This window comes from Loxodonta africana, chromosome 21, assembly GCF_030014295.1.
Source record: "Loxodonta africana isolate mLoxAfr1 chromosome 21, mLoxAfr1.hap2, whole genome shotgun sequence".
Lineage (NCBI taxonomy): Eukaryota > Metazoa > Chordata > Mammalia > Proboscidea > Elephantidae > Loxodonta > Loxodonta africana.
Window position 1 is genome coordinate 74,624,047 of NC_087362.1, and position 20,070 is coordinate 74,644,116.

The 20,070-nt window shown below is 38.6% G+C and overlaps 1 protein-coding gene across 4 annotated transcripts in view; it reads right to left on the reverse strand.

Moving 5' to 3' along the window:
• Window positions 1-20,070, reverse strand: part of LOC100660888 (UPF0547 protein C16orf87) — a 113,284-nt gene extending 93,214 nt beyond the window's left edge. The window contains exons 1-3 of one of the 4 annotated variants that reach the window (XM_064274120.1): window positions 19,896-20,070; window positions 17,525-17,584; window positions 12,745-12,841 (exon numbers count right to left, since the gene is read on the reverse strand). In XM_064274120.1, coding sequence (XP_064130190.1) covers window positions 12,745-12,841; window positions 17,525-17,584; window positions 19,896-19,961 — 223 coding nt within the window. In that variant the 5' untranslated portion in view covers window positions 19,962-20,070. The remainder of the gene's footprint in view (window positions 1-12,744; window positions 12,842-17,524; window positions 17,585-19,895) is intronic. The other 3 variants (XM_064274121.1, XM_023555667.2, XM_003416342.4) reach the window with 3 other exon arrangements.

Here is a 20,070-nt window from a genome sequence, read left to right on the forward strand (position 1 = left end):
GTATGAAAGTAGGAACCTTGTCTGTCTTATTCATAGAAGTTACTGTTATCTATATATACTAAGTACCCGATAAATCTTTCTAAAATGATGAAAGCAGATTGAGCACATGCATTTTTCTCACCATCTTCTCAAAATCCCACTGAAAGGAGAGGAAATTTGGGAAGGAAAATAAATCTGTAGTGTTGCAAACAAGGAAAAGATTTCAAATTAACAAACCAGCAAGCTGATGAGTACAGATTGAGAAACTAGAAGAAACTACAGTCCAAAAGAGGAATAAGAGATGGTTCCTGTAGAAGTGAGAGCTCTTCTTCCCAATGGAGTTCCAAAGACCGCAGGACAAAAACGTACTAGTAGTAGTACCAGGCCACGGGGTGACCAGGAGGACTACTGCCCAACAGCTGGGCCAGGCACTTCCCCTTCTATTCCTTTTCATACAACACAACTGACATAAGGAAGTACGCCCTGTAAGTACAGGCCAGAGCAAGAAGCAGAATAATGTTCAAGGGAACTCTGAACCTTCACAGAAGAGAAAGAAGAAACCAAAAAGGAAGGCAGCTCCTCATAGGAATGAGATACTGAAAGGGATCTTACAGTTCACTCTAGAATGAACTCTTTCTTCTTCTGGCAATCACGGGACTCACCTGCTCACCTAATAAACACCCAAAAGCCTGACAATAAGCTCTTCCCATTGATACACTAAAGACAGCTGTTCTCAAAACTGACTTTTAAAACAGTGTAGGATATTCATACAACTTATCTACACTGATAAACTAAGTCCTTCATTTATAAATCTCTACAGGCAACTAAGGATTATCAGCTATGTGAGGAAAACAGAAAGCATAATAGAGAAGAACCAAGATAAAATGGGGGAAACAAGTAGTTCAGGAAACAAGGAAAAATTTTAAAACATGCTGATGCATTCTTCCAGACAGATCCGAGAAGATATATCATTAAATAAGAATAAGCTGCTATGAAAATGAAGAAATTAGAAAACAAGATGGACTGCTAAAATTAAAGTGCAAAACCCCAAAACCAACCAAACCCACTGCCGTTGAGTTGATTCCAACTCATAACTCTATAAGACAGAGTAGAACTGCCCCATAGAGTTTCCAAGGAGCGTCTGGTGATTCTGAACTGCTGACCTTTTGGTTAGCAGCTGCAGCACTTAACCACTATGCCAAAAGTGCAAAAGACAGGCTAAATAATGGACACATCTAAAAAGTAAATTACAGGTCCAGGAAGAGAAGTCAACGAAATTACCCAGAACAAAGCAAAAAATACAAAAAGATTATGTGACAGAAAAATGAAGATCCAAGAGATCTAATACTCATTGTGACAGTTAAGACTGTGTATCAACTTGGCTGGGCCATGATTCTCAGTGTTTATATGTGATCACCTCTATGATGGGATCTGCCGTGAGTAGCCAATCAGCTGACGGGGAGTTTCCTTGGGTGTGTGGCCTACATCTGAATATAAGCGGATGTTCTGGTTTTTGCCTACTCTAGACCCTGTGGCTGCCTCCAGTCTGACCTCTGGTTCTTGGGGCTTGAGCTGTCAGCTTATCTGCTGATCTTGGGATTCGCTGATCTTCACAGCCTAGGAGTGGGAGCCCTGCTCTCTGACCTGCCCATCTTGGGTTTGCCAGCCCCTGCAGCTACGTGGAACGTTCCAGCCTCTACATCGCATGAGCCCCTTCCTTGATATCTCTATGTGTATTTATACACTTTACTGGTTTTGCTTCTCTAGAGAACCCAGCCTAAGACACTCAGCTATAACAGAAATGCTAATTATCTACCCAATATTCATTCTCCTCCTCTTTAGTAAGAACAATATCCTGTTCTATTTGAAATGGCAATGTGCCCAGTTAAAATATACTGTCAGACTTCACTGAAGGTAAGGTGGTCAGGAAATCTAGTTTGGCTAGTGACATATAAGTGGAATTAGGTAAGGTTTCCAGAAAGCTTTTTTTAATGAAATATGCATGGCTGGCATACCTCCTTTGCCCCTCCTCCTTCTTCCTGCTCGGAATGTTTATGGGATGCCTGGAGGTGAGGCAGCTACCTCGCAACAATGAGGATGAATGCCACATCTTCTTAGGATGGACAGAAGAGCCTAGCCTAGGCCTTGATGATATCATTGAGCCACTGCTTTAGTCCTGGATTGCCTACCGTCATATTTCTTCACTAAGTAGGTAACGTAAATTATTTGTTCAATCCATGGTCATTCAGCTTTCCTGTGGATGGTAATCCTGATATATGATCCAATAAGCATTCCAGAAGGAAAAGAACAGGGAAAAAGAAATAACGCACCAAAATTGCCCTGAGCTGAAAATTTGAGCCTTCAGATGGAAAGGACCCACTGAATGCCAAGGAAGAATGAGAAGGATAATTTAAGTGTGAATGCAAATTAAAGGCATTCTCTGGGGAAACATACCACCATGCCTCTTCTGCAAATTTTTTCCAGGTCTGAAGCAACTTCTGGAAAATTTGTTCCAGAAATAAAACACGTGAGTTTAAAAAAAAAAAAACTTCACATGGTATATAAGAAAAGCATGATTATCTTATCCCTGGAGTACGATGGAAAGAAATCCTAGTACGACAGCTGTGCAGCAGACCTAAAACCAGTAAGGCTTAATTAGAATAAAAAGAGGACTCGATGAAAAATATCTCAACAATGAATACGGATGTCATTACATAAACCATATGTTTCAGAACCTAAAAGTACAGGTTCAGAGATGATGAGGTGAACATACACATTTTTTATCACAAGGCAAAAGAAAAATTATGTAAGAGCCGTGTTCCATACCCATATATGAATGTACAGCAATTTAAAGCAATTAGTATGTAAGAAACAAAGCTTTCAAAACTCTATTGTCAAGTAATTCACTTACCACTAAATGAATTTCAATCACTTTGGGTTTATAAAAGGTTTCACTAGCTATAATCACTTTTCATTATTTTTTCTTAATTAAAAGTGAATTTGTCCTTTATAGAATTCTTTGCTTGTCAGCCTTTGCCTGCTAACTTCTTTTAAGTGAATCATTTGAAAAGTAGGTTTAAGTTTTAATTTTTTTTCCTTCCTCCAATAAAAAAATGGGAAGGTTGCTTATTTGACCAAGCTTAACCTAAAGCTTGTCCCCACTGAGAAATAAACAATTAATATACTAATTAAAAAAAAAAACCTGTTGTCATCGAGTCAATTTCGGCTCACAGCGACCCTATGGTACAGAGTACAACTGCCCCATAGAGTTTCCAAAGAGTGCCTGGTGGATTTGAACTGTTGACCTTTGGTTAGCAGCTGTAGCTCTTAACCACTACACCACCAGAGTTTCCAATATGCTAATAAACAACTCCAATTTCTTACTGTTTTGAATCTTTTTTCCTTACCTTTGAGGAAGTCTTTTATGAACTAGTATCTCATTTAGAATTTCATACAGTTTTTATAATTAAAAAAGTGCTTAAATAGATATCTCCATAGTTATTAATGCAAAATAGATGTCATTAACCATCCAGGAATGCCATCTGGAACACTAAAGGTCTGAAACAAACTGAGGGTTTGAGCAAGTATTTGACTAGGAAACTGTTACAGAGTTCAAGGTCTATACACAGTACAGGTACTCTCAATTTTAGGAAATAGGGTTATTTCCTAGTAATCTTTTTAAAAGAAATTTCTTCGAATCAACAATTTTAGGACAATCTCAAGGCTACTTTTAAATCCTCACTCAACCATTTAATTTAGAAATGAAATCCTACATGAATGACAAAGTTAATTCTTAAAAGCTTACCTCCATTTCACACAAAAAAGAAACAGCACACACCTAATTCATTTGGGAGGGTGTCAAGGAATAATTAATTGCCTTGGGGATCTATGCTTGGGGATCAAAATACTGAGATTTTCTTAACACAGCTTTATTTGTAACACTCATTTCTTCCTCTCACCAAAATTAATTTTAAATTTCTAAAACATCCTTAACTTCCACAATAGCTTTTATTTATAAATGTTTTAAAAATTATAAATATTCTCAGCTAGACGAGGTTCTATATAATTATATACTGTTGTTGTCGTTAGCTGCTGTCAAGTAGAGTCCCACTCACGGTGATCCCACATGTGCAGAGTAGAATTGCTCCACAGGGTTTTCAAGGCTGTGACCTTTCAGAAGCAGATTGCCAGGCCTGTCTTCCGAGGCACCTGTGGGTGGGTTCCAACTGCCGACCTTTCAGCTAGTAATCAAGTGCTTAACCACTTACTACCACGACCCTATTTCTATGTATGTTATGAAGGTATAAAAGTGATAACTAGTATATTTTAAAACATGAGTTTTAAATATTTCAATCCTGGATAAATTTATTCAACTTAACATTCTTCCTGTATGTCACGAAATGTGTACAATAATAAATTCAGAAAAAGGTTTCAGCCCACTGAAATTTAAAAATACCTTTTATAGCTTTGATTTTATTTTAAAAACCAGTAAGTGCAATTTGAGCTTTTATGACAATTCTTTTTCCTTTTAAACTTTTAATTATGCAAACACATCTTTCTTGACCCCCTCGTTATCCAGTGATCTATCTACTTCAGAATTTACTGGTTAATATTACAAGTAGAAATCATTTTGTAGTTTTAAAATGGGCTCATACTGCAAGCATTGTTTTGCCTTTTTTAAACAGCGTTTTACAGCTCTTTCCATGTATCATTCTTTCTGACTAGCACATACTGCTCCCTAAGGGATGTACTCTACCTCATTAACAATTCTTCTACTGATATTTGGGTTATTAACAAAGTTTGTTATTTTGTACATAAAAAATCATACCTCTAGGCTACATATTCACTGAGAAAGAATTCTGTCAGATTGCTCTCCAAAAAGGCTATGCTCACTTACTCTCCTACGAATGACACGACAACACCCATTTGGACATACTCATCAAAGCACTTCTAAGAAATCCGTTATGTTTTGCCAGGCTGTGGGCAAAAATAATAGTATTTCACTCCAGCTGTATTTCTTTCTTTACTAGCGGAGTTATCTTTCCAAATATATAATACCCATTTTCATTTCTTCTTCTTCTATAAATTCCCTGCTAATTTACATTCCTTAAAACTGAAATAGTCCAGATCTCATTGACAATGTTCATCAACCACTTAATAAACTGAAGAGACCTTAAAAATAATATTCTTCTCATTCCCCACGTACAGATTAGCCAAAGCAAATTTTACTTTTTAATAAATTAAAATTAATTATATAAATGACTATTTTATTGAGTACCTATCACTTGCCCAAATCTGCCTGTGTCAGACATTTTCATAAGCACTTCATCTGCACATCAATACTCTAAGGTGGGAACTATAAATCTCATAAACAAGTAAACAGCAACTGCTCATGGAGGTCAATTACTTAGAGAGTGACAGAGCTGGAACGGGAATCTGAAGCCAGGCTTGTTTTCCAGGCTCTGAATACTTTAAATCCTTTCTTTAAAATCCCTGCCTTTAGTTTCTGCAGCACAGACCCTTATCCCCTATGCTTCCCCTTCCTTCCTGACTATTTGGTTTCTTTTGCTGGTTCCCTTCTCTCCTCCCTGAAATACCTAGGCTTCAGTTCGTTCCATCTTCACTTCGAGGTCACAAGGCCACCATTACTATATAAAAGAGCCCTTAGGAAATCCCATACATAAAACAATAATAATGAATTGCTTCTTAAACTCACCCGCGGTGGCACATGTAACACCACTCTGTTGGCTGCTCTCCTCCAGCTGGCATTTATTCTCAGCTGACCAAAGCTGCACACCCACCATCCACCCTTGAAGGCTGGTGATGCCAGGGTTTGGTTCCTGAACTCCCTTCTCCTTCTACCCTACATGCTCCAGTGCAAGTGCAAATGTCAAACGGACATTTCAATAATGTTAGCGACCATCTATTTGCTGATGACTCAAAAGCTTTATCTCCAGCTGAGATTATTCCTTGAGTTTCAGACTATATGTCCAATTGTGTGTGTGTGTGTGTGTGTTCGTGTGTGTGGAGAGGGGGAATCCACATGGACCATGTTTCACAATTATATACAAAACTAAATTCCTCAGCTTTCCCTCAAAACTCATCATCTGGAGGATTCTGGGAAGATGGCAGCATGAACAGACCATCGTTCCGACCCTCCCCTACAGATACAACAAGAAATGCAACAAGGAAACGGTCCTCCACTTTGCGGCTCTGAATCCGGGAGCGCAGGAAATCAGGGAGAACTGCAAACACGCAAGAATCAACCAATCAACAAGTCAGGAAGAAGCAGGAAAATCGCTTCTTCCACCCTCCCTGTCCCTCTCCCAAGCCACGTAGGACACTGGCTGCTGTTAATTGGGAAACTGCTTCCCTAACCACCACAGCCTCTGCCTGTACAAAGAGATAGGACCCCGAGATTCTGCCCTAAAATCACCAAGGCAGACTTCCATGTGGGTCCACTTGGAGTGTACCAATACCTCCCCCACTAGAACACTGTTACCAACAAGCCAGCTGTGAACTGCTACAGAAGATTCCTGCACTGGAGTTTGTTCACATAGCCAGCACTCTACCTGCCTCCCTGCGCACCCATAGCTCAAGCCTCTGAAACCAAGAGGACAAACATCCCTGGGAGTTAATTAGGGTTAGTCAGCCCCCACTTCTGGTTGGTGCTGAGGACTGCTGACTAAGGCTGTGTGCGCTAAGCAGGAGTCTTGAGTGAAAGCTGCACTCACAGCCAACAATCTACCAGACGGACCCTGACAGCAACAAAGTAGAACTCCATGGAGATCTGACCAGAGCATGGAGAAATAATGACACAAAATTTCCCCAATCTTAGGAAGCACATGAATGGATTTGTAGAAATCCAAGAAGCTCAAAGAACTCCAAGCAAGATAATCTGAAAGAGATCTACACCAAGACACATCACAGTTAGGTTTTCAAAAAGTAAAGATAAAGAGAGAATCCTGAAAGCAGTCAGAGAGAAGCAAACAGTCACGTACAAAGGATTCCCAATAAGATTTGGTGCCGATTTCACCTCAGAAACACTGGAGGCCAGAAAGGAATGGAATGATGCCCAGTGAAACTATCCTTCAAGAATGAGGGTAAAATCAGAACATTCTCAAACAGAAGCTGAGAGAGTTCATATCCACCGGACCAGTCCTATAAAAAATACCAATGGGAATTCTATAGAAGGAAGGGAAAAGACACCAGAATACAAACCTACACGCAAAAAGAAAGATCTTTAATAAAGGGAAATACACAGACAAGTATAAGGACTAGTAATAAGGTATTCATTTTGAGAACCAATATACTTAATAGAGAAAGGCTGAGAGCTTTCCTCCTGAAACTGGGAACAAGACAAGGGTGCACACCCTCACCACTTGTATTCAATATGGTATCAGAAGTCCTAGCCAGAACATTAAGACAAAGAAATAAAAGGTACCCAGATGAGAAAAGAAGTAAAATTATCTCTACCCATGGGGGATACGATCTTATATATAGAAAATCCAAGAGAGTCCACAAAAAACCTTCTAGAATACAGGAATTTAGCAAAGCTGCAGGGTACAAGGTCTAGAAACAAAAATCAGTTGGGTTTCTATACACCAGCAATGAAAAATATGAAAGGGAAACTGGGGAAAAAATGCCATTTATAATAGCATCTAAGAGAATAAATACCTAGGAATAAATCTAGCCAGGGATGTGAAGGGCTTACACCATGAAAACTATAAAACACTACTGAAAAAGATTAAAGAAGACTTAAATAAATGGAAAGGTGTTCCATGATCATGGATTGGAAAACTTAGTATTACAATGTCTGTGCTACCCAAAGCAATCTATAGATTCAATGCAATCCAGATCAAAATTCCAACAGCCTATACAGAAATAGAAAAACCAATACTCAACTTTACATGGAATGGCAAGAGGCCCCAGATAGCTAAAGTAATGTTGAAAGAGAAGAACAAAGTAGAAGAACCCACACTTTCCGGCTCGATGGCAATGGATTTGGTTTTATACACCTACAGTAATCAAAACATCCTGGTACTAGGGTAACAACAGACACATAGACCAACGGAATAGAGACTCTAGAAATAAACCCACACATCTATGGTAAACTGATTTTTTACAAGGATGCTTCAAGTTCATTCAACAGGAAAAGAAGAGTCTCCTCACTAAATGGTGCTGGGAAAATTGGATTTCCACATACAGAAAAATGAAACAGGATCTATGCCTCACACCAAACACAGAAACAAATTCAAAATGGATTAAGGATCTAAACGTGCAAACTAAAACCATAAAATTCCTAGAAGAAAAAGCAGGGGCAATGCTGTCAGGCCTAGCTTTTAACAATGGATTATCTAATATAATACCAAAAGCACAAACAGCAAAAGACAAAATAAATAAATGGAACCTCATAAAAATTAAAAACTTTTGTTCATTAAAAGCCCTTATCAAAAAAGTGAAAAGACAACCTACGAACTGAGAGAATATCTTTGGAAACCATATATCTGACAAGAACCTAATAACCAAAATATTTATAAAACTTCAACAACCTAACAACAAAAAGACAAACAACCCAATCATAAAATGAGCAAAAGACTTAGAACGTTTCACCAAAGGCGACACTTGAATGGCCACCAAACACATGAAAAGATGTTCAGCATCCTTAGCCATCAGAGAGAAGCAAGTCAAAACCACAATGAGATACCATTTCACTCCTACTAGATGGGTAAGATTAAAAAAACAGAAAACAACCAATGTGGGGAAATTGGAACCTTACCCATTGCTGGTAGAAATGCAGAACAGTAGAACCATTATGAAAAACAGTGTGGCAGTTCCTCAAAAAACAGAAAATGTAACTACCATATGACCCAGCAATTCCACTCCTAAGTATATACCCAAAAAACTTGAAAGCTCAGACTCAAACAGAGACTTGTTTACCAGTGTTCACTGCAGCACTATTCACAATATCCAAAAGGTGGAAACAACCTAAATGCCCGTCAGCAGATGAATGGATGAACAAAATGTGGTATATATTTATAATGGAATACTTCTCAGCCAGTAGGAGAAATGAAGTCTTGATACATGCTATACAATACAAATGGAGATGGAAAACATTATGCTGAGTGAAATAAGTCAAACACAAAAGAACAAATACTGTATGACCTCACTTATACAAAACAAGGAAAGACAAATGTATAGAGAACAAAGTTTATTAGCGGTTACTAGGGCGGGAGGGAGCCGGAAAAGAGGAGTTCACGGTGTTGGAAATATCACGTTGATTAAGGGTAGGGTTGCACATCTGGTTATTATAATTGTTGTCAATAAGTTATATACCTATACAGAGTTGAATTGGCAAAAGTTGGGTGATATATTTACAACAACAAAAAAAAGAGTAGTTGCTGAGGCTGCTCATGTACAACCAAACACCTCACGAGATTTGGTTTCTTGGTTTGCAGGTTTAGGGTCATGGTTTTCATGTGACATCCCAGTTAACTGGCCTAACGACATGTTTAACGCGTCTGTTCTACCTCCTAGTTCAATGCGTAGTGCCTGGAATCCTAAAAAGCTTGCGAGTGGCCACCCAAGGCACAACAATTGGTCTCTATTTGCCTGGAACAACGGAAGAATGAGAGTCAGGAACAGGAGGAGGATAGGGAACGTGTGGCTAATTGCCTCCATGAACAAATGCCTCCTTTGCCATAAGACCAGAAGAAATGGATGGTGCCTGGTTACCTTTACTGAACACTTTGATCAAAGATTCCACAGAAGAATCCTGATCAAAAAAGGGAAAATGCAGAACACAATATCAAATTCTCATGGATTCCAGACTTCCTGGAGCCATGGAGTATAGATAAACCCCTGAAACTATTGCCTTGCGATAATCTTTCAACCTTAAACCAAAAATATCCCCTGAAGTCTTGTTAAAACCAAACAATGCTTTGGCTTAACTAGTAAAAACAGGTCTGCCTTGAGCATTACACCCTTTTAAGAACTATTAATATGGGATCAAATTGACAACAGCAACTTGAAAGATTAGACAGGAGCCTTGGGGGCAATGAATTTATGTTAATGGAGGAGAAACAACTCAGAAAAGGAAGGTGAGAATGGTTACACAACTTGAAAAATTGTTATCAGTGTCACTAAATGGTACATGCAGAAACTGTTGAACTGGTGTACGTTTTGCTATTATACTCTCAACAATAAATAAAATAATAAAAAAAAACCTTGTCATCCCTTTTATATTCCCTTTCTAACCAGTAATCCAAGTCATAAACCTGGGTATCATTCTGAATTCTTTCCTCTGGTCCAACTGGTTCCGATTCCTTAACGCTCTGGATTTCTCCTGGGTATCATTCTGAATTCTTTCCTCTGGTCCAACTGGTTCCGACTCCTTAACGCTCTGGATTTCTTCCTTATCTCATCTCTCACCTGAGTCACTGATACCAGAAGAAGGCTCAACAGACACTTGCTGAATTGAAAAAATAAACCAATAACACTTTGTCCCATTAAGGGCAAGAACCGTGTCTTATTCATCTTTGGAGACTTGGCACTGAGCTGACATGCCATCCCAGAATGTCTGCTGAATGAATCATCATTCCAGGGTCCCCATATCTGAATCAAACTCTCGTGGAATAAGACTCAAGAATCAATTTTTAACAAACTGCCTGAATGACTGCTATATAGCCAATCCAGGAACGGTCTTTAAGAACCAATGGATTAAGTTCATTCTCCTGATGAAAAGGGAGCAAAGTGAACAGAAGCAGAAATGGAATTTAACAGCTTTCTTGCCACTTCTAAAGAGACCTGGAATAAACAGACCTCTCACAGGTATAAACACAAATAATTCTTAAATCACCTACTACTACAACCACTCTTTGTCTAAGTCAGTATCCTCTTTAGTTATCCGAAGTGCAACAGCCCACTTCCATCTTTGCATCCCTACAAACAATCCTCTACAAAGCAGCCAGAGTGATCTAAAAAACGCACATCAGAGCATGCCACCTCCCTTTCCGTCATCCCACATCTCATCATTACATGTGAAAAATAAAACCCTAAATTTCTGCTCTGGTTTACAAAGCCCTATTATCACCTGGCCGCTGCCTGTCCCTCTGCCCTCACCTCCCGCACTCTTCTCTGTCTACACTGCAACCACACTGGTCTTTCTGTTCCTAAAATTTAATGTCAAACTTTTTCCAGCCGTAGACCTTTTACATTTGTTTTTTCATCAGCTTAAGAGTGTTCTTCTCCCTGGCCTTCTCATGGTTCACTCCATCTTCCTATTCCGCCCTCAACTTAAATGTCACCTCCTCACGGAGGCCTTCTCTAAACACCCCATCAAAGGTAGCTTTGCAGTCACGCGCTGGATAGCACCATATTTTAATTTCCTACAAGGCATTTATCACAAACTGACATCTTCCGCCCAACCAGAATGTAAGCTCCATGACAGCAGTGAACCTGTCTAGGTACTAGATTCACTGCTTTATGCTCAAGGCCTAGAATAAAACAAAAAAACAAACCCATGGCGTGGAGTCTATTCTGACTCACGCGACCTCACATGTTTCCGAGTAGACTGTATTCCACAGATCTTCAGTGGCTATAATCTCCAGAAGCAGACCACTAGGCCTTTCTTCTGCTAGGTGGATTCAAAATGCGTTCTCATTAGTAGCCAAGCACAAACCATTTGCACCACGCAGGGACCTGTAACTTAGAACAGTGCCTGGCTTATAGTAAGTGCTCAATAAATACTTGTAGTCAATCCACTCTTACTTTGGGATCACTACTGTATGAAGTTCTGATTTTATCAAAGAAAAATAACAAAATTTCATCTTTTCATGAACATAGCCATTAAATAAATCCAATCTGTCTACATCAATGGGAGAGCAACAAAATCAAACACAAGAATAACCAGCAATTTTTCAGATATTCCAAATCAGGGAGCTGTGAAAAATAACCAACGTATCTAAGTGTATTTATAACAAAACCAAGTTCTATTTTTCCACAGCTACTAGTTTAAAAAACAAAAGGAAAAAACTTTAAAAGTTTTACCAATGCTGTGAGGGAAAACTCCCAATGTCCATCAACAGGTAAATAGACAAACAAATTGTAGTATATCCACACAAGGATACTACTACTAAGCAAAAAAAAAAAAGAAATGATTATTAATACTCATAACATGAATGAATCTCAAATAATTATGCTCCGTGAAAGAAGTCAGACAAACACAGAGTACATACTGTATGACTCCATTTATATAAAGTTCTAGAATACGCAGAAAGCAGATCAGTGGTTGCCTAGAGTGAGGAAGAAGGGATTACAAAGCGACAAGAGGAAACTTTTGTGCGTGCTGAAAAGGTTCATTACTTTGATTATGGTGAATATTTGACTGGTCTATACATACATCAAAATTTACCAAACGGTACACTTTAAATACATGCAGTTTATTACATGTCAATTATATCTTAACAAAGCTATGTTTTAAAAAGATCAGATCAGGTCATTCCTCTGCTTAAAAGCCTTCAATGGCTCCTCATCCTCCAAAAAAAAAATTGTTACAAGCTTTATCAGCATTGTAAGAGAGGTAACGTTTAAATGTAATGAACAGCAAACCAACATCAAAAGCAGATTTATAGTAGCTAGTAAAAGTCAAAGATATACTTCAATAGATTTAAATTTTTAACTTCATTAGAAAAAGAGTAACAATAAATTCACAATTTAAAATTTTTATATCAAAAGCTAAAAACGTGGTAAACTTTCACAAATTACCTGTGGAAGGTGATGATTTCTCTGAGTGTTTTGCATTTAAAAGTTTTCTGCTAATAAATATGTAACCACAGGGACATGATTTACATGCAACAGGAACCTGTAAAAAGACAAAAAATACTATTATTATTTCTCTATTGTTAAACCTCTCAGTGTTTATATGGTCTCCTCAACTCAGTGGTGATAAACTACTTGAAGTATTTAAGTCCCCAACCCCTTATAACAACTTATTTGAGATGGGTATCACGTCTTACACATCTTCACACTTTCCTAGTGCTTAGTAACACCACGCATACAGTAAACACAGGCTAAGTATGTTCTGATGTGAGCAACCAATAAAAAAGTCTCCCAGAATCAGAGCCCGGGGAAGGATTTCAAAAAAGGCAGCAATTCCTAAAATGTCAGTTTGATAGACGCTTATGATACGGAACAAACTGGAAAAGGGTCATTGGTTAGGCAGTTGTTAAAGTATTCCCAGCATTAGATTATAAGGACTCATCAACTGTAATAAAGAACAGAAATGGACAAAAGCTACTCTGACAGACATTTCCAAGGGAGGAAAACAAGACTTAGGCCCAAAATGACTCCTGGGGATAAAGTTGGATGAATTGAAAATGGCTCTCCGGGGTCTAGCATGAGAAGGGAAGGTGCCCAGTACCACTGTCAGAAAAAGAATAGTTTACAACAATCAGAGGGGCAAAAGCATAGGACAACCAAAATTGAACACAGGAGAAAGGAGGTGGGATCTAGGTTCTTTTAGTCTCAGTTCCAGAAAGAACCTTGTACAAAACATAGGAATTCTTCAGACATCTGTATCATCTACAAAACATTTACAGTTCCTTCCAGTGGCACAGTGGTTAAGAGCTACAGCTGCTAACCAAAAGGTCAGCAGTGGAATCTACCAGCTGCTCCTTGAAAACCCAATGTATCAGTTCTACTCTGTCCTAAAGAGTAGCTATTGAGTCAGAATCAACTTGACAGCAATAGGTTTTTTTTTTTTCCTTCCTGTTTCAAAGGAACCCTGGTGGTGCAGTGGTTAAAGTGCTCAGCTGCTAATCGAAAGGTCAGTGGTTCAAACCCACCAGCCACCCCACAGGAGAAAAGACCTGGTGAAATGCTTTCATAAAGATTACAGCCTTCGAAACAGGAGATGATGCAACTAACCCAAATGAGAAACGAAATGGGGGACATTACAACAGACCCAACTGAAATAAAAAGGATTCTAACAGAGTACGATGAAAAACTATACTCCAACAAATTTTGAAAACCTAGAGGAAATGGACAAATTTCTAGAAACACACTACTTACCCAAACTAACACAAAATGATGTTGAAAAATCTGAACAGACCCATAACAAGAGAAGATACTGAAAAGACAATTAAAAAAAAAACAAAACCTTGGCTCAGATGGCTTCACCAGTACTACTGAAACTATTTCAGAACATAGGAGATATTTTCAAATTTATTCTATAAAGCCAGCATAACCCTGATACCAAAACCAGGCAAAGACACCACAAAAAGAGAAAATTACAGACCAGTATCTCTCATGAACATAGATGCAAAAATTCTCAACAAAATTCTAGCCAACAGAATTCAGCATCATATCAAAAAAATAATACACCACAACCAAGTGGGATTCATAGCAGGTATGCATTAGAAAATCAATCAACGTAATTCACCACATAAATAAAAGGAAAGATCACATGATCATCTCAATCAACCCAGAAAAGGCATTGGACAAAGTCCAACACCCATTCCTGATAAAAACTCTCAATAAAATAGGTATAGAAGAGAAATTTCTCAACATAACAAAGGTCATCTATGCAAAACCAACGGCCAACATCATTCTTAATGGAGAGAGGCTGAAAACACTCCCCTTGAGAACAGGAAAAAGGCAAGGATGCCCTTCATCACCACTCCTATTTAACATTGTGCTGGAAGTCCTAGCTAGAGCAATAAGGCAAGAAAAGGAAACAAAGGGCATCCAAACTGATAATGAAGAAGTAAAACTGCCCCATTTGCAGATATGATACTATATATAGAAAACCCAAAAGACTCCACAAGAAAACCACTGAAACTAATAGAAAGATTCAGCAGAGCAGCAGCATCCAAGATAAACATACAAAAATCAGTTGGATTCCTATATACTAATAAAGAGAATGATGAAAAGGAAATCAGGAAAGCAATACCATTTATAACAACGCAGTAATCCAGTGCCGTCGAGTCAATTCCGACTCATAGTTCCTGTAAAAATAAAATACTTAGGAATAAATCTAACCAAGGATGTAGAAGACCTATACAAAGAAAACTACAAAACACTACTGCAGAAAACCAAGAGATCTACACAAATTGAAAAACATACCATGCTCACGGATAGGTAGACTCAACATCGTGTAAATGACAATTCTACCCAAAGCAATCTGCAAATACAGTACAATCCTTATCCAAATACCAAGAGCATTTTTAAAAGAGATGGAAAAACTAATCAATAACTTCATACGGAAAGGGAAGAGGCCCCAGATAAATAAAACACTACTGAAGAAGAAGAAGAAGAAAGTAGGAGGATTTATACTACCTGACCTCAGAACCTACTATACAGCTACGGTAGTCAAAACAGCCTGGTACTGGCACGACAGGTACACTGACCAATGGAACAGAACGGAGAACCCAGATGTAAATCCATCTACCTACAATCACCTGATCTTCAACAAGGGCCCAAAGTCCATTAATGGGTAAAAAGTCAGCCTTTTTAACAAACGGTGCTGGCAAAACTAGATGTCCCTCTGCAAAAAAATGAAACAAGACCCATACCTCACACCATACACAAAAACTAATTCAAAATGGATCAAAAACCTAAATATAAAACCAAAAACTATAAAGATCATAAGAGAAAAAATAGGATCAACGCTAGAGGCCCTAATACACGGCATTAACAGGTTACAAACCATAACTAACAATACACAAACTCCAGAAGATAAGCTAGATAACTGGGATCTTCTAAAAATTAAACACTTATGCTCATCAAAAAACTTCACCACATGAGTAAAAAGAGAACCTACAGACTGGGAAAAAGAACAAAAAAGATTACAGCCTCGGAAACCCTATGGGGCAGTTCAACTCTGGCCTATAGGGTCTCTATGAGTTGGAAATAACTCAACAGTAAAGGGTTTTTTTGGCTTGGTTCTCTGTTTCAAGCAGTCTAGGAGCCCAAACATTTTTTTTTAATGCAAATTTATTGAAAATCACTGGTAAAAAATTTAAAGGAAATTTCCTCCATAATCATTTCACTAATATTAACCTTAATGATCCATAGAATCAAGACATATTCACCAAAATCCAGAAGTTAATCGTAACAAAATAGTACTTACAGAATAATTAGTCAGAAAATTACAGTTCCCTTTGTAAAACAAATTCCATTTGCCCATGGTTCTGCTTGTGTAAAAGTTTAATTATAATTATAAAGCTTTTTATCCATGTATGTGCAAAATGCTTCATATTCTAGAACATAAATACTTGGTCTAATTAAGCTAATTGAAATTTTGGCAGAAGAGTTCTTTTTCTTTCCATAAAAATACTGAACAAAGGATCTCTAGTTTGTATTTAAGAAAAATAACAATGAATCCTATAAATATAATTTAATCCCAGATATGCCCAATAACTTGCTTTATTAAGAATGTGATGTGGTTGCTTCCAACCATGACTGAAAATATAATGTTGGGTATTTTTAACAGTGTAAAATTTGTCGTAAGTGGACACATTTGTCATTTTATTTTGTTTTTTTTTTTTATTTCACATCTTCATAGAAACCAAGCTCAAAGATACTGACTCATTTCCTTTACACCTAAACACATAATTAAGGACATTTACAGTAACGTAAATTGTTTTACAATTAATGCTATCCAAAAACACTACGTTCATATTCAACAGTTCCTTTGTTACTCAGCAAGCATTTTCTTCCTGCTACTGAAGCTCAATACATTTAAAATAGTAAGTCTCTGCCTTACACAGAAGAAAATCATAGCAAACCATATCCAGAGCTAACAGATAATGCTGCAGTTAGATAAGAAGTGCGCATTTGGCTTTGGGATACAGAAAGTACTAACACTGACTAATTTAACTGACAGGCTGAATTTCATCCCTAATTGAAAGTGTTTTAGGCTCAAGAAGCACTCAGATGTCTGAGCTAATTCATTCTAGAGTTTGTTTTTGTGATGGAAAGTGTTTCCTTTTCCCTCCAGGGGAAGATCCTATAAACAGAATTATGAAATAGCCTGGACAGCTTCAGTAATATTAATCTCTTTTAAATTAATTATAATTTTGATCTTAAATAACATCCTAAACTTCCTTCAAATTTCAGTCGATAACGATGAAGATAATTGCAATAAGTCCTAATTCTACACCTTTAGAATTTTAAAATGAAAGAAAAAAGTATTGTTACTGATGGTTTATTATGGATGTACTACACCAAGTCATTCCTTCAACAGTGTATTTAAAATGCTTCTGTTGCCTTATAAGGAAAATAAGTAAAAAGCTACAGGAAAAAATCCTAGTCTTACATGCTTTCACTGATTGAAAAGGCTCTAAAATACTCACATTACACAACTCATTTATATTCTTGGCCGCTCAACAAAACCAAAGTTGCTTGTAGCAGAAGTGTTTGCTAAACATCACAAAAAAACTTCCTTTAAATGAAAACAAAAAACTGCTCTCTAAGAGAAATATAAGGCAAAAACAGAAATACAAAAGATGCCAAAACAGGTAAGAACTTGACTACTAGTACACACCCTTTGAAAATGAAAAGCATCGTGGCTTAGATGTTCTGGAACTACATTTTCAACAGAGGCCTGCAAAGGAGATGTTATAAAGCCAGTGAAAACCTCTGAACTCTTTCTTGTTTGCCGGTTGTGGAACAGACTTGACAGCAATGGGTTTTTTTGGTACCTACGTTTCCTTTTCAACTTACAACATACACACACACAGCGTATTAAATCTGTTCAATTGGGGAAACTCTTCCAACTTTAAAGATTTTACATTTATGTATAAACAATAACTAAATCCTAATTTCATATTCTTCAGGCAATTTAAAATTACAGCAATATTTTAAAGTTAAAAAAGTCTTTCTGTACAAAAGGACAAATACGTATGATCCCGCTTATATAAAATATCTAGAATAGGCAAAGACGTAGAGACAAAAGTTATCAGGGGCTCCGGGGAAAGAGGAATGGGAGCTACTACTTGAGGAGTACTGGGTTTCTCTACGGGGTGATGAAAAACTTTTAGAAATAGGGGTGATGCTTGTGCAACACAGTGAATGTAATTAATGTCACTGACACGTGCACTTAAAACGTGCACAAATATATTTTACGATATCTGAAGTCTTGCTGGATTACAAATCTTTCAGATTATTGCAAAAAAAAAAATCCTGTAGTTTTAAATAACGAGAAAGCTGAATTATAAAATTAATCTATTATTTTCTTCAGTTATCTTTACTAAAACAAAAATGACTTTTAAGAATTTCCAAAAGTATCAGTCTTCATATGTCACATTATCTTAAGCATTTAGAATAAAACATAAAATCAACATTTAAAAGTGTGTACAAGCTGCTTTTATATAAAAGAATGTGCATGCGCCTGTAACAAAATTAATGTGACCTTTCCAAATAAAATGCTGGTAATGTCTTGTTGAGCAGCTGTAGAGGCTTCTACAAGTTTATTTTCCATTCCTCTTTAACCAGGATATTAAAAGCAGGTTCTGTTTCCTGAAAGGTTACTTTCTGCCAAGTAAAACAAGGTCAGAATTTGAAATGACTTGTGCCCTTCAGAAACTGGAACGCGTGATGCATACCACATAAGCCTTAGACTTCTACACAATTACCTACAACAAACGGAAATGATTTAAATATTGTAATAATCTCCTGCAAAGCGACTTAAATCTCAAAGTCCTATTTTGTCAGGATTTGCTAAATTTAATAAGGACGGAAATAGCTCCTTACTTTGGAAAACACGACTGAATTGTTTCTACACCGCATACTGGCAGAGCTCAATAAACTATTCTTGCCCAACCTTTCCTGATCGGCATTTCCACCACTGCCCATAAAAGATACGGAATAAAACGTGCAACCGATTTGATCAGCCCACAAGATTGCTCCGAAGGAATGCACTACATTCAGCTTTCAGCTTATTAAAAAAAAGCCTCCAGTCATTTCAAACGACTCTTCCTTTTTTTAAAAAAGGGGGGGAGGAGAGGTAGTCATTTTGAAAATAAAAAAAATTCACCCAGTGTAAAAAGTACCCAGATCTGTACGTTGGGATGAAAGGGGCCTCACGAATGGTTTCAACTGAGGCAGTTTTATTTAGCTCCTAGCCTGTAACCTTAGAGGAACGGCTATTTATTCTAGCTGAGGAATCTTTTGCATAAACGTAGGAAACAGTAAAATGAGATTTTTTAAATTACAGCTAAGGTAGGAATTCCGCGGAAAAAGCTGTCTTTCAACATCCACGAAAACACATGCTAATTTTTTTTTTAAATCTGGAGGCAGGAAGGCCAAATTCATAATAGTGGCTACCTCGGGGGGACGGGGGTTCAACGGGGACGTTATCCAATAATGTTCTATTAAAAACAATGCAAAGAATTGGTTTACACTTACTTACAGCATCAAAATACATGTATTTAGAAAAACACAATTCATTTAGGAAAAAGATCTCCAAATTCGTCAAAACTTAAAATCTCTTTTTTTGTCACATTTAAGGTCGCGCGGTAGGGAGCTGGGAGACCACCGTCTGGGGGTCCACCGCCCGCGTCTGAAGGAACAAAGCCAGCCCGGTGGCAGGAAGGGGCTTCGGGGGCCCGGCTCTGGCCTCCGAGCGCAGCACCACGGGCACTCGGGCCGTAGCACAGGGGCCGCACGGCTGGGTCGTCCCTCGGGCCGCCGAGGGGCTCGGGCGGGTCCGGACACGGCGCCCCGGCCCCTCACGATGCGCCCACGGCCCTCCCGCGGCGGCTCACAGGAAGCACGGACTCGCCCGCGGGCCGCCAGGGGGACCCCGGCCGGCTCCGGGCTCCCGCGCTGGTCAGCGAGGCCCGCCGGGACCCGGCGCGGTGGCCTTTCTGGAGCCAACGGCCGCCAGGCAACGGCCGCCCGCCCGCCCGCCCCACCTGTTGGTCGCACTCGGGGCATGACTTGGTGGCCATCTTCACTTTCTTGGCTCGAGTTGCAGACATGCTCCTGTCCCCTCGGCGACGGCGGCTGCAGCTCAGGCTCCTCCCCTCCTACCTCAGACGCCCGAACTCCGCCCGCCCGTCCCCGCGGCGCCGGACCGGGGAGCTGGCC